This window comes from Micropterus salmoides, unplaced genomic scaffold (genome assembly GCF_014851395.1).
Source record: "Micropterus salmoides isolate LMB-PRFRI ecotype aquatic unplaced genomic scaffold, ASM1485139v1 Ms_hic_scaffold_6, whole genome shotgun sequence".
Taxonomy (NCBI): domain Eukaryota; kingdom Metazoa; phylum Chordata; class Actinopteri; order Centrarchiformes; family Centrarchidae; genus Micropterus; species Micropterus salmoides.
In genome coordinates this window covers 7,130,601-7,145,909 of record NW_024044348.1, presented here as the reverse complement: position 1 = coordinate 7,145,909, position 15,309 = coordinate 7,130,601, and the positions used below count along the sequence as shown (strand labels likewise).

The 15,309-nt window shown below is 38.9% G+C and overlaps 1 protein-coding gene across 3 annotated transcripts in view; it reads right to left on the bottom strand.

Annotated features, from left to right (window-relative positions):
• Positions 1–15,309, bottom strand: part of LOC119890330 (protein kinase C-binding protein NELL1-like) — a 284,276-nt gene that overhangs the window by 158,146 nt on the left and 110,821 nt on the right. For all 3 annotated transcript variants that reach the window (XM_038701547.1, XM_038701548.1, XM_038701546.1), the window contains exons 8-12: positions 10,085–10,219; positions 8,528–8,630; positions 7,342–7,415; positions 2,974–3,073; positions 265–393 (exon numbers count right to left, since the gene is read on the bottom strand). In XM_038701547.1, coding sequence (XP_038557475.1) covers positions 265–393; positions 2,974–3,073; positions 7,342–7,415; positions 8,528–8,630; positions 10,085–10,219 — 541 coding nt within the window. The remainder of the gene's footprint in view (positions 1–264; positions 394–2,973; positions 3,074–7,341; positions 7,416–8,527; positions 8,631–10,084; positions 10,220–15,309) is intronic.

Below are 15,309 nucleotides of genomic sequence, written 5' to 3'. Positions count from 1 at the left end.
AAGGTTCAGATCCCTGTTTAAAACCGACCACATTGCTTTCTCAGAAGAATCCTTTTTCCCTTTATAGTCGTTATCATGTCATAGACTCATTGTGGTAAAATCTAATTACAAATCTCATAAACACGCTCTTAAAAGAAAACAATGAATTAAATGCTGAGACACTGCAACTCATACGGATTCTAACATCCCGAGCTAATAAATATATATTATGAGTCAATCACACAGGCACCAGCCCAGCTTGAGCTGGGTAAAGCAGAGTCTTACCTTCACAGTAAGTAGAATCCCCATGGATGGAGGCATAGCCACTCTTGCATTCACACTCTGCTTTAGTATTCTGGTTTTTACACTCAGAGTTTTCTCCACAAATGAGTCCCTCTGCGCAGAAGTCATAACCTGAAAGGGAGGGACAAAGGAAGCCTTGATTTACTTTGGTCTTAAAATTTGCTCACTCAAGGCAGTAAAAGTTGTATACAGACACACAAAAAGACACACAGACACATAACTGTACACAGAGATAAAAGCAGACAAATGCACAAACGAGCAACCTTGTTCCTGTTGCCCACAATACTGTGGATGACAAGTAGCCTGATGTAAAAAGTTTATGACTGCAGTAAATTTGATGCAATAATACAATGTTGGGATTTCATGAAAGCATGCACACCCACAAATAATCCAAAAAGCATATCACAAAACATGCTTCTCATGTAGTCATTTATCCAGCCAGTAGAGTCAGAGAGTCACTAGTGTGTAGGACAGTGTGTGCTTTGTGTTGATGTTTCAGTAAAGTGTGATGATGTGCTGGTTTTAAAGGTTGCAACCGTCAACAAGGTGCTCGGGTAGCAAAAGAACCAAATGTGAAAAGACTACACTAAACATTAACTGATTTCCTGGAAGACTTTGGTCTCCACGTTGGTCAGCCAACATATTTCGACACATAATGATGTTTTACAGAACATGTGAAAAGGACAGCCTTTACATACACCACATGATGCTGACTCCTTATCAGTTGTCCAAGGACTAGACACAGAGATGGCCAGCCCCTAAAGGATGCTGCACCTTCAAAACAGAAGTTTCAAAATAAGAGTACACCACGAGATGTTATATAACACCTCTGGCTGAGCTCTTTCAGGAGGTAATAGTGTGACAGGGAGGTTGGTACAGTATGAGCGTGGAACTTATTGAACAGATGGATTAACAGTGACTTAGTTGCAGCCGGGGTTCGAGAGGTTTCTGTGGATGTTTTGATTTTGCTTTGACACTTTCTTTCAGTGACTCTTTCAGCACCATTTGAATTCATCCTTTGAACTGATGCAAGCTACAAAATTCTCAAACCCACATTTCAAGGTCACAGAGGGTAAGTGTTTATTTCAATAGAAGTTATCAGGTCAAAAATCACTAGAGCAGCAACATGGTCAAAACTCACTGGCTTCCCATTGGAACACATGGTACTGCTACTGGGATTAAAACATTGTTTGCTGTGGTGGACAGGAATTTGACCCCTGTCCTGCCAGTACCACTCTTTTGTCAAACTTGAACCAAACCAGACTGAGATCCTGCACGTGTACAGATGTGTGACATGACAGATGGATGTACTGAGAATCAGTCTGACAGATAAGGAAGCAGACAGAGAGATGATTGTCTCCTGCTCAGTAAGTATGAGCTGATGTAGCCCATCATGTCCTGTAATGAAAGACAGACTGGCTGCACATAAAAGCCCTGAGAGGCAGGTAGCCTGGGGAGCCATTACTGAGGAAAGAGCTGTGTCTGCATTATTCTTCCTCTCACCCCCTCCACTGTCATCAGCAGCACCCCACAAAACGGTGTGTACATAAGGAATGATTATACAAGGAATACACACCGGAGTGTGGGCATGTGTGTGCTTAGGGTAAAGTATAGTTCTGCTCTGACAACTGAAAGGGAAAAATACACTGAAGGTGTGTTTGTGACAACTGGGTTTTTTAATTTGCGATACACACACACACACACACACACACACTCTGGTTCCTCATTGTAGAATTCTTTTCAGTCAAACAGTGAAGCATGAACAGTCTATGACAGATTTGTAAATACTAGTATAACAGAGATACTGAGACAAAGTACTGAGTCACACAGTGGAGAAGAGGTCTGGAGATCATTTGGAAATGGTTGGCTCTGAGTTTTAGCGACAGTGGGTGTGTGTGAAAGAGAGAAATTGAAAGGGGGTTGTATGGCGCCGTGATACTCTATACCTTTCTTCTACTCCTCTCTCTCTCTCCTCTCCCTCTTCTCCCCTTTCCTCTTAGAGAAATCTTAGTCTTACCCTCTCACTTTTTAGCTTCCTCTCCTCTTATGTACTTACTTTCCTCTCCCCTCTTCCTTCTATCCTTTATATTCAACATAGCAAGTCTAAGACTTTAGATTTCATACCCTCTCCTTGTTTTCCTATCCTTTACACTCTTACCTATTCCTCTCTCCTCTTCCTTCTCTCCTTCCCTTTCTCTCCTCTAAACATGTCTGCCTTCTCTTTTACCTTCTTTTCATCTACCTCCCCTGAATACAGTGAGTATAAGGCATGCTGCTTATCTTACCTAAACGAGAATGCAATTTCCTTCATTCAGAACCTGCCTCGGGTTTCTTTCATTATAGTCTATAGCTGACAGCCTCCTACAGTTTGTTTATTCAATCTATTTACTGAATTACCGTTGGCTATTTACACTGTAGCACCACCCTGCCAAAGCAGCAGGGTTCAAGCAAATTGGCATAGCAGGTCCTCTATAGCAGACAGACCAATCTGTTCTGATAGGTATCCCAGCCAAGAAGCATTCATACCGGGTGGAAAGGGAGAGAAACAATTATTGCAGAGGTGCAGCCTGAATCAGCATCCGGCAGGCTGGCTGTGTTTACTCCTCACAGCGGCAGAAGATTGGTGTGTGCACATCCAAAGAAAGAAGGATTCATGCAATTGAGAAGAGTGCAGTAAGAAGGGAGACATACCTCTGCAAACATTGCAGCATCTGCCATCTGGTAAGATCTGTTCAGTGAAGGTGCAGTTGAGCTCTGGACAAGTTTCTGTGACTTTTACCATCAGGCCATTCTGGAAGGACAAGACAAAACGATAAAACATTACAATTTCAGTGCTCTATGCATTAAAACAGAAACTATATTCTCCAGGAGAAATTAAACATAATCTGATCTATTCTCAAACAAGCCACCTTCCAGTCACAAGACCACTTCTTCAACCTCTGGGCAACCACTTTTGTTATGTAAAGTACGCAAACGTCAGACAACCCACACTCATTTTTTAAATGTTCATATTGGTTGTTGACTGAAGAAATGAAAATGCTATCTTTTAACTAACATTAGAAGATGTGAACCTGCTGACATACTCTGCAGTAGGAGGACATGTGTTGAGAGTGAATGTGTTTTTTGCTATACAGGTTAATTATTATTTCTCTAACCATGTAAATGTCATTTTAGACACATGAATGTTCATAAAATTTCATACACAGTTCAACCTTTGAACAATGAAATAATACAAAAAATTATAAATGTTTAATAAATCTAAAAAGGAGGTACCATATTAAGAATAGCAGAAATGTCTATCACCTATGCAGCCCTGTTTTAAAGCACATGATTGTGACATAATCTAAAACCAACCATGGTATGGCATGTGCCACAAGAAAGGTTGAAAAGGGGCTTTGTTTCTGCAGTAGTTCATTATTTCTCTGAATCACAAGTAGTATTCTGAGCAAATCTACCACAGACATGGAAATTAAAAAGGTGTCCAGATCCCAGTATCATGGGCTGATTCAGGCATATTTTCGTACTATAACGGCTAAAATAAAGCAGATCAAAATCCAATCATTTTCTTTACTTTAGTCTACAGTGTTTTGTCCACCTCATCCGGATATACAGTGTGAGCATTCCCTGTATACGAAAGTGAAAATGACTCAATATTTGGACAGTGAGGTTAATGCACGGATTCACTCTGATGCTAATTATCATTAGCAAAGATCAGTGTACAAAAGATTCAGCTAGGTTCTCATCTTCTTGTAGCCGGTGCAGACCGTTGCTTACCCCAGTTAAATTGCAAACGGTGGCAGGTCCAACCAGCTGTTGCTAATTAACATTAACTGCCTAGCATTAAGCTTGTCGGTTGTCGGGTTTGTGTGCTCTCTGCAAGCCGGTATCTGTATGCAAAAGTAATTTAATAATAAATGATTAATAATAATAATTTGAAACACCATTGTGCAACTACGAGTGGACTGAGTGTTTCATATTCCCAGCTCCAACAGAGTCATTGGTCTTGCCTCTTGCTGATCACATCATGTCAATTTCAGGAGTTGAATTCTTCCAATTCAACTATAATTCAATAATTGATTATTTATGTCAGTAGTCCGAGCTTAACAACCTAATTTTTTTAACCAGCACCTCCAGCATTTGGATCAAGTTGCTTCTGAAAAAGAAAGTGTGTCAGATTAAGAAGGATGCAGCTGTTATTTCAGTGTGCCAGATACATAGCTAATCAATTAAGTATAAGTATCGGATCAGACTTGATTTTGGCAGATATCCAATATTTAACACATATTCATTGCATATTTGTAACATTCTCTGAACTCACAGAAAGGACTGCAAGTAGAGCTACATTTTGTCAGGCTGAACCTTGTCATTTAAACATCACAAAAGGTGAAGATTACACTACTTTTAAAATGTAATAAAATACAAAGAAAGGATGTTCTCAGATGTTAAAAAAGTATTTTTAGGGTACTCCTGACTGTATGAAGGTGCCATGACAACAGAGAAGATGGAACGTAAAAGCTATACATGCTGCTCATATTCACAAGAGGAGCATGAATACAGATAGCAGGTAAGCCAAAGAAGGGGAACAAACGTAGATGAAACACTCTCATTTCCCCCGGGGCCTTTAATACAAATAGCAGACACACAGCAGCAGGCTGGCTGGCATGTCAGAGCTACAGTGGTCCCCACGATGCCTCTCAAGATCTGGAGTATTAACTCAAATCCCTGAGATTTCTCTTTCACAACTTCCTTGAAGCTCCTAAATGTTGTGCTTTTCTTTAAACCATATTAAGTGCTTCTTCTTGTCATCGTTTAATAGTACAGTCGCTTTGCAGTGTGAGCCTTTTATAGGTCATATCATTTTCTCATGTTCACATTTCCCTTTATCCAATGAGAACTAGTATTTTCATCATAAATAAATGTGTCCTTCAGTTTATTGATTAAAACTGCACTAAACAGTGGCTCAAATAGCTGTCTAATTTGAAAGGTGTTTTTAGGAGTGATCAATCTACTGAAAATGACCAACAATTTGCAGTGCTACAGAATGTTATATCTTCTGTTAGCAAGCAAAGTTCCCTCTCATCGCGGCTCTTTCTGGCTTCAGAAGGCAGCGGTTTTTGACAAAAAACCTTTGATAAACCCACAGCACGCTAGCTATCCAGCACAAAACAGCAGACAGATAACGTTAGAGTGAATAGCTGCAGGGTCACTGAGTTTTTGTAAATAGCAGTCTGCTTTCTCATTCTAGATTCTTATCATTACCACCAAGTTAAAAGAATTACTTTAATAGTTTTTTTTTTTTTTAAAGAGGAAACTGACAACAGTGTGGTGAAAACAGACCAACTAGCACATTTTCTCATCACCTCAGATTCACTGCCAGCAACTGTAACTTAGGGCATGTATATTTTAGCACCAGCTATCACACTGCAAGCATTTTGGAGTGGGGAAAAACACTATAAATTTGATGAGATGTTTTTCCACTTTAGGACACAAGGGATGGTTTCATTCCCATCTACCCATGGCAAGCTGTAATTTGTCCAGCAGCCAGCCACTTTATTGACGTAACTTGATAAAATTAACCTATTAATGGAGGCTGCATAATACATACATAATACATCCATAATAAGTACAGCTTTCATTTCAACCTGGGGGTCTTACATTATTTATATTCCAGTAACATTTTTTGGATTCGTTTCATTTTTGAGCTGTGGAGATGAAGTGACAGCCTTTGTACCCTGGAGTCTATTAGTATCAGCAAGTTTTATAATGTTCATATCGGTTATATATATTTACAGCTCACACCATACATGCCATGACAATATCTGGTGCCAATACATGAAGCAGTGAGTAAGAATATGGAGGTTGGAGTATTGGCTGGGTGTGTAGCACATCTGACTTTCATGCTGGAGGCTGAAATTGTCAAGCAGAGTAGCTACATCATACTTTTATCAAATTAAAGCCTGCGTCCTATAAGTAGGAGTCCTGATTTGAGTTTTTGGTGACACTAATGTGAATTTCTGAGTGTTGCTTATCCATAGAGATGACACACCACCAACCACAAATATAAACCTTTAAAATGGGCATTCTATTTCACACAGACCATCAGTTTAATTTCACACATCTTCCAGCTTAATGTGACCCTATCTGTCTCTCATTTCTCATTGCTTTTTCTCTATATGTCAACTCATTTATTCATTGTTGCTCACTTTCCACCACTCCTGCTGTGACAGTGAGAGGACAGAAAGATGGTCTGGAGAAGGATGGAGTGAATCACTAATAATAATAATAATAATATAAATAAATCATTTTTCAAAATCCACATAAAGTGATTCACAAAAGCAGCTAAATAAAACACGTCATAAAATCATTCAGGCTACTTACCAGAGACAAATTTATACACACATGATGAAACATACACCTGAGATTTATGGGACCAAAAGGCTGACATTAAAAGCCCCTGAAAGTCTCAAAATAAAAATGTTCAGGCTTTTTAAAAAAATAATTTGTTCACAAATTGGTCATTTCGCAGCGTTCACATTTGGGAGTAAAGGATGGCTGTAATTGCTTGAAATGACAACAAACAATATAATGATGTTATGAGGTGTCTGAGGGCTAATAATGACTCCAGGAAACCACTGTGTGGTTCTTTGTATGCAATTACATACATAAATTACCAATTTCTTCTTAAAATAGTGTCTTTAAAGATAAATTGTTTCTAAATGAAGAAAGCTCACTTCTGTTTTTATGCTGAAATGGAATAATGACTTTAATTATAACCCACGCAATGATGAAGCTCCAATTCAAATCAGGCCTTTGTGTTGCTGTGTTCCTAAGTTATTCTAATTACCTGGCTATCTTGCCATTAGAGAGAAGAAAAAGGCAGATTGAACAGATTGGGGGAGGGAGGGAAAACTAATAAGGCCTGCTGGCTAATTGAATAACACTCAGAGCAGTCCACCACACACAATCATTAAACATTTACGCTGAAGGAGGTCCTGCATGGTACAGTAGAGGCTAAATGCTGGAGAAAGAATTGTAGAGGAACATAAGAAGAACTGTTACCTTGCATTCCCTGCAGCTCCTGGATAAAAAGTGCTGGCCTTCAGAAAAGGTCTGGCCCATGTAGGTACATTTTGCTGTGAGCAGAAAAATACAGCATAACTCCTTCAATAACACTCTACTTATTACAGTTACTATGGAATACCTGAAATAGAATAAATCCATAGCTATTATCAGCTCCTATAGTACTTTCAGCAACAGTGAAAAATGCGTTTGAGATTGCCTACAAAAATTTAAAAAAAAAATAAAAAAACTTTCCAGCCTGAAGTTCTGCATACTTAATTCCGTTAGAAACAAAGTTGTTCTTGGCTAGTGTGCATAAGTGGAGAGGAAGTGTAACAGTGCATTAAGAATACAACAGAGAAGACCCTTCTGCATATTCCTCTGGCGATAGCAGAAATAGAAAATGAAGCATGTGATATGAAGTCCTGCTTTTCTCCTCTCCAGGGTGCAGGACTGTGGAGCGCTCAGTAGTAGCGCTGCTCTGGAGCACTGCTCCCTCATTCATCTGTGCCAGACCTCTGATGTTCACAGAGGAAGAAGAGGAGGAAGAAGGAGCAAGCAGAGGGATGGAGGGAGGCAGTGGAGAGCTGAAATTATTCAAGATTATTTAAGACAAACTATACTTTAGGGATTTAGTGTTTTTGCAGTATAGCAAGACAGACAGAGTCCGTGGGTCAGTGAGTAGTTACCACCCCCCTTTGTGCTTTATACTAGAAACAGTGCTTCCATTTCAGCTTCCAAGAAAATCAGGCTACTGTGATCTTTGCTCTGGCAGATAGTTTACTCTGGTTTCATTGTGCCAGCAGAACATCAGCCACAAACTACATCCCTCTCAGTTGCTTCTACAGTGAATCTTGTTGTAGTTGTACCTTAAAAAGAATGAAGTATTGTGCAGCAAACAAATTAAGCTCGTATTTAGGACCGTCAAAAACAACATCCTTGGTCAATATTTATGATTTCTTAACAAGCGAACTTTGGTGTCCATACTATGTTTCTTCTCACTAGCAAAGAACAGGAAGTGGTATGACACTGATACACTACTGCCACTGCTGCTGCAAAAAAGTGAGCCTATTTGGGAGGCGTGAAAAGGTATTTTTGTAGATGAGCAGAGGGGCTTTTCACAGGTTTGGTTGTGACAATTTCTTCTGCTTCCTGCTTGATCTAAATGTGTGCAGCTGATACTTACGTCTGCATTTCTTGCAGCAAGTCCCATCAACATGTACAGGCAACGAGTCCTCTGAGCAGTTTGCCGGAGGACAGAAAATCCTGCGACATTCCACCACACCATTCTGTAAGAAATGTGTTTTTTTTTACCAAAAACATGCACATATCAGAAGCAAATATCACTGTGAATATACAGCTTTTCCATGTGGAGCTGCCAAAACATCCACACTAAACACATGTCTCCTACTTCCCTGTATGCTTTCATCCAATGCTGCTGACTGTACAGCCCAACGCTGAATGGCTAATGCTCCTAAAATGTGAGCATCATGCAAACCAGCCCCAAACTGTCCAGAATCCCACCATAAGGAACGCAATCTGACACTGAAAGCTATCATATTTCAGAATAAAAAATATGTTTTAAAAAATGATGTCATACAATCAGATAACAAATTGATCATCGCAAGATTAATTATTGAGCGGTGGATGGCGTATGCTGAAACCAAGTGGCATACTGACAGCAGGTAGTTATTCAGGCCCTAAAGGGCTGCCTTCATTCTTTAGGCTGATATTTTACTCTGTGAGTGTGTCTTCATTTCATGAGTCATCGGAAATGGTTCCCCCAGGACGCAGCGGTTATCAGTTAATGGCATGTCCACAGGAGGAAATCAGACCGACTAAACTCCACCCTGTGCTTGATGTGCAATGATGCAGCAAGTCTAATTCCCGAGGGCCAGGGATGGCCTGATTCAACAAATTTCAAAGTCTGGCTCCTATGTATGACTACAGGCAGGGAGGCTTATTAGGGGGTGCTTATTAGGGGGCGGGCAAGAGGCAGGGAGACAAGATGCAGGGCTGGGAAATTAGGAGGTCTGATGTGAAGGCAGGTTTAGGAAGCTAAGTGTTGAGATTGGAGGAAATGTGGGCGGTAGTGACTTCCCATCAAAGACCCAAAAAATATACCCTCAGATCCTGCAATGCTGTTATGTAACATTCAATCTGTGATGCTGAAAGTGTTCAAGAGGCTACAGTAGATGTCATAAATGGTGTTATTTGCCTTTTTGGTGTACACCTTTGCCCTTGACTACTATTTTTTCATTTAATTTCATATTCTTGAAAAATCTGGTGAGATTATTTCAACCAGTTACAAGACTTTTTTTTCTTGGGGGGGGGGGGGGGGGGGGGGGGGGGGGGGTTATGTTGGGTATAAATATGTCAATATTTCAGTGTAAAGATCATATACTTTCAATGAAGAGCTGAAACAAGCTGATACATATGATACTGTTTGCAGACCATGATGCTTAATGTCATTGGTTCATATCTTGTTGAGGGCCTTTTAAACCCCATTTCTCCCCTAATTTCCTGTCATCTGTCTGTCATCCTGTCTAATATCTAATTCTTTACAATAAATTGACTTCCATTTGAAACAAGTTGGAATAATCCCCTTGCAGCAGTAGATAGAAAAGTACTTTTAACAGTTAAAAAAAGATTAAAGTACTCAAAATGATGGGGAATCTTTACAGTGTAATAGTTGAAAGCCAGTGCCTTATTCTTTGATTGCAAGGATGAGTGTGACACTTACCTTACATGCGCAGTTCCTGCAGTTCTCAGGCTCCGCCCACAGCTCCGTATCTCTGTAGACCAGGCCATTGGCATCACAAGTCCTCTCACAGTGACAGCCCTCCAGTTGGGTCAGCCTGGACTCAGCGTAGTTCAACTGAGGATGAGCACGGAATCGCCAGAGTCACAAAATGAAATCAAAAGTCTGAGTGTGCATGCAGGTTAACCCCTCACCCCACCCTCTCGCCCTCTGGCATGCCCTGGACCGTTTTCACAGAGAGCTGCTCCGCTGGGAGCCACTCATTAGAAGGGTACATAGAATAATAACTGATCATCATTCAGCTCATGCTCCAGACCTCAGGCTATAATCTTCTGAGAAATGACAGACAAGACTGACAGCCCCAATCCTGCCTCACCCCTCTTTCATTCCTGCACACTGATCCGCCCTTCTTCTTCACCTTATTTCATGCTCAACACTCTCGACGACTGTCTCTCGATGCATCTTTGACTGACATGAGTCACGAGGGCAGTGCCACAGAGGGGCACAGAGGGTGGATTGCACCAAACTGGATTTCCTTTTAAATGGTTTATATACTACTAATTCTTTTACAAATATGTTTTGTGAGAAACGTTATTGCTACCTTGCCAATGCAACCAGGATCTTACATTCTGTGCTTCGTGTGCCTTTTTCATCTTCTCTCTTCCTGTACTAACCTAACCCCCATTAACCTAACCTAAGCTCGGGTTTGACGCCGGGTTTGCCATTGGTTATTGGTGTCTGATATGAGGGTTATTGATCTTTATTAATAATATTTGAATATATAAATAAAGTATTTCTGATCCTGATTTCTTTTAAATATGTTTAATAATAACCAAACCTGACCCTACCAGATCCAAACAGTATCCATCAAAGCCCACTTACGGGTTTGAGTAGAAGATAGCTATAGGGGTTGTCCTGTCTGAAAGGTGAAAATGTGGGTGAATTCAAAAAGGTCCAATTCATCTGAGTAGCGTAGATCAACTCAGAAATTGTAGGTCCACTTAAGATACTCAAGACTGCTCTGCCAGTCTGCCTCCACCCCCTCTGCTCCTCTGAGACCTGCCCAGGCCAAAGAGTTAGAAAGCAAGGACTTGCAGCAAAATAATAAAGGGAAAAATGCTGGATGTCACTGAGGCCTTTTGCTTCATTTAGAGGCGCCACTACTGGCTGCTGTGAGATGTAGAGATGTGTCCTGTCAAAGCCTAAACAAAATGTTTGAAATGCAATTTCAAAGGCTGGGAGACTGCCTTAAGGCACCACAGAGGAATACCTTTCCTGTACAACGTGAGCATCAAATAGCACAGTGATACCGCACAAAGGAGTCAGAGGCTATTAGGCATGTATCTCCCGGTTGGTTGATACATGAGGCTGAGATACATGAGTGAAATAATAAAATAACACCTGAACACAATGTCCAAATAAAGGAGGGCAAGGGTGCAAAAGGTGCATTTATTACATTTAATCCTTTTTCTTTGCCCGCATGTCTGAGGGATATGTTAAGGTGAATGAATTTCCATGATAATCTGGGGACCAATCAGTCTTCGGCCGATGAGCAATTAATCAGATTTTGTTTGTAATCCAGATCTGGGATGTCTGCCATCAAGTAATTATCATATTATAGTCGTAATGATGAAACAAACACACACTGAGACTCCAAAATCTGATGGTAATTTTGAAGCTTTAATAGATCGATGCATCTTAAAATGTATTTGTGTAAGTGACGTATAAGATATAATTGAGTTTACAGCAAGCAGGAGAAACCTTCTATCCTAACCGTTCAAAGCCCGCCTAAATAATGTGTGGAGGATAATGAAAAACCAACAATGTTGAAAGCAAAAAAAATCCTGAAATGTAAGATGACATTTATCAGGGCAAGCAGTGCGAGCCTCCTTAAAATATCCAAATAAACTTCAGTTTTTCATAAATCATCTATAAGCTTGTCTTGGAGTCCAACCCAAAGTCCGACACAGACATTTGCTCCATGGATTAGCTATTATAGGAGCATGGGCAACTTGTCAGAAAAACAAACTTAATAATCCTGTTAGTATTTACTGTACACTGGATAAATGGGTAATTTGCACAGGCGCCAGAATATCTAGCAGCTCCTCGCAAAAAATAAATTGAAAATAAAAAAAAATCACAAACATCTGAAGTATTGAGGGGTCTACGGTATCTTACCATGCAGACAATTTAGGTTTTATCTTCAAACTTTTGAGATACAGTAGGCCTATCTCGTCAATGTTTTTTTTTTTTTTTTTTTGGACCAATTCTTCTGTAGAATGTAATTTAAAGAATTGTTGACAAAGTGGTTTGTGGATAATCCAGAGTAAGAGGCACACTATTGATTGTGATGTCTGTGAAGATTCTTTCAGGTTCTGTTTCAGAAAGCAGGCTTAACAAACTCTGATCTTAACCCTGAGCTTTGAGTTCATTGAGCCTGAGATGGGATGTTCTGTTGCAGAACAACTGATCAGAATTAGTTCAATCAACTTGGAGTCTGTTGGAAGCGTTTGCATGGGGAATGAAAAAAAGCCATCATCAATGGCGCTCCGATACGACGATTCACAATGGAAATGTGTAAATAAAGATCAGAGTCTCCACTGTAATCCAGCAGAGCAAGAAATATGAATGCATGCCAACACGGACCATAACATTCTTAAAAAAAACAGGAGTGGAGGAAGGAGTCCATAAGTTAAGAATATTACATTTTATTCAGCGTAGTTCGCCCATTCATCATTTACCAGACTTAAATATCCTTAAAGACTTATAAAGTGCTCCAATTCTTCTGTATGTTACATTCAATTTTTAAATAGTCTATATTTATTATTTAGCTCTAACCTGACAGGACAAAATGTGGCAGTAACTGGAGATGAAAATATAGACCAAACAGAGAATACACAGTTTACTCATGGACCTGTGATTGTAAAGTCACAGTGCAACCCAGTAACAATTATTTTGGTGATTTGCCTTTGAAAAATGTGTCTAAGTTCAAACTGAATGTATATTATTGACATATTTTACATTAATAAAAGTATCATACAGATTAGTTTGATTTAAACAGTGATTACTGCAGCAGCCCACGGTAAAATGTTTCAGTGCAACTGTTGCCAATCTGACAGCTCCCTTAATGTCCACAGAGTCAAAGTGTTAAAAAGAAGGACAGTGTAGCCTTTAGATTTTATTCTGTGCTGATGAATTCACAATGTTCAGAGGTCGCTGTCTCTGTCCGTACGTCGATGACAGACTTATCATTGATTGATTGATTTATTTTATTTAACAATAACATTAAAACGGTTATATGTTTCACAAAAAGATGTGATGGACAATTGCCAAAAAACCCTCAAGGGGCTTAATAAGTGGCAATCTCCAAAGAAACAATTATATTTAACAATTTAAAAACATTTATATATTATATAAAAAAATTAATTCTCTGTATAAAACAATTTAAAATTGCATTTAGAGCACAAACCCATATGGAAAAAACTTAGGAGCAACAATTTTACTCTGTTTAAACTGTTCTTTAGAAATCTCAATGAGTGATGTGGGAAGACTGTATTTTTGACCCTCTGTATAATACACTAAACTGTGTTTGAGTCGTACGAGAGTAGGGAGGCCTAATAAGACAACTACTACGAGTCGGATACTGGTGAAATTGATTATTAAAAGTAAAAAATATTACAAAAGTGCTGGGGAAGTAAATTTTTTATAGAGATATAAACGAGAAACACTAAGAATACTTGCCTGAGCAAACAGTGATTGGGAGGGGTGTCTACGATTTACACAAAATATTATTCTTAAAGATCGCTTCTGAAGTCGAAAAATAGATTCCAGTTTAGTTGGGTGGGTGCTAGCCCAAGCAACATTACAGTAATTGATATATGGGTACAAAACTAAATAATAAAACATAATAACTTTTTTATTAATCAGGTTCCGGGTTTTTCCTAGTATGCCGACCACTTTGGCTATTTTTGTACTTATAGCACTAACGTGAAGTTTCCAGGATAAAGACTCATCTAGTATAACGCCGAGGAAACGAGCAGATCTAACATTGTTAATGGAGATATTATCAATTTGAATTTTCATTGAAGATTTAAATGTATCAGACTTAATACTGAAAAATATATAACTTCTTTTTTTTATGCTGAGTGACAATTTGTTGGACCTGAACCAAGTAGATAACTTGTCAAGTTCTTCATTAACTACCTTTATTAAAATTTCAGGGTTTTTATGGGAGTAAAACACACTTGTATCGTCTGCAAATAAGATTTTAGAAAGTTTATCCGAAACATTGGGAGGTTGTTAACATATAATAAAAATAACAAGGGACACAAGATGGAACCCTGTGGTAAGCCGCACTGAAGGGGAAGGGGAGGGGATTCTGTCCCATTATAGTTGACAGTTTGATACCGGTCTGAAAGATAAGTGGTGAACCCGAGTAGCGACTTGTTTCGTATACCATGATGTGAAAGTTTTTTTTAACAGAACGAAATGGTTAACGGTATCAAATGCTTTTGAAAGATCCAGAAAAATACCTACAGTGTTTTCTTTTCCATCTTTTGCTTTGTATATTTCAGCCAAAAAAATGGACAAGTGCCATGTAAGTAGAGTGTTGTTTCCTAAAACCATACTGGTGTGCATATAAAATATTATTTTTGTCCAAATGTTGAATTAATCTTGTGTAACCAAGTTTTTCAAGAACTTTGGACAGGGCTGGTAACACAGAAATTGGTCTATAATTGTTAAAAATAGCAGGGTCATCTTTATAATCTAGTGTAATTTTTGCCATTTTCAACTCCTTGGTAAAAATATAAAGTAATGGTTTAATGATATCAGGGTGAATTGCTTTTAATATTTTACTGTCAATCATATCATGTCCTGGTGAACAGTCTTTTAAATTGATAATTATATCTCTGATCTCATCCTCGGTAACAGATGTAAGGTTAAAATCCTCAGACGTTGGAGAATTCATGTATTCTAGTGGGCCAAAATGACTAGATGGAATCTTAGAAGCTAATGTTGGACCTACTTCAGAAAAAAAGTTAAATTTAACTTTAAATTTATAAAATTAAATCTTTTGGCAATTTGTTGCTGATCTGAGACAATAGAATCATCAATCTTAAATTCATTTGGTAACTGCTTTTTATGGCTTCCCTCTCTACATCTGAAAATATGTTTGTAATCTTCTAGGGGAAAATCCCAGCTGTATT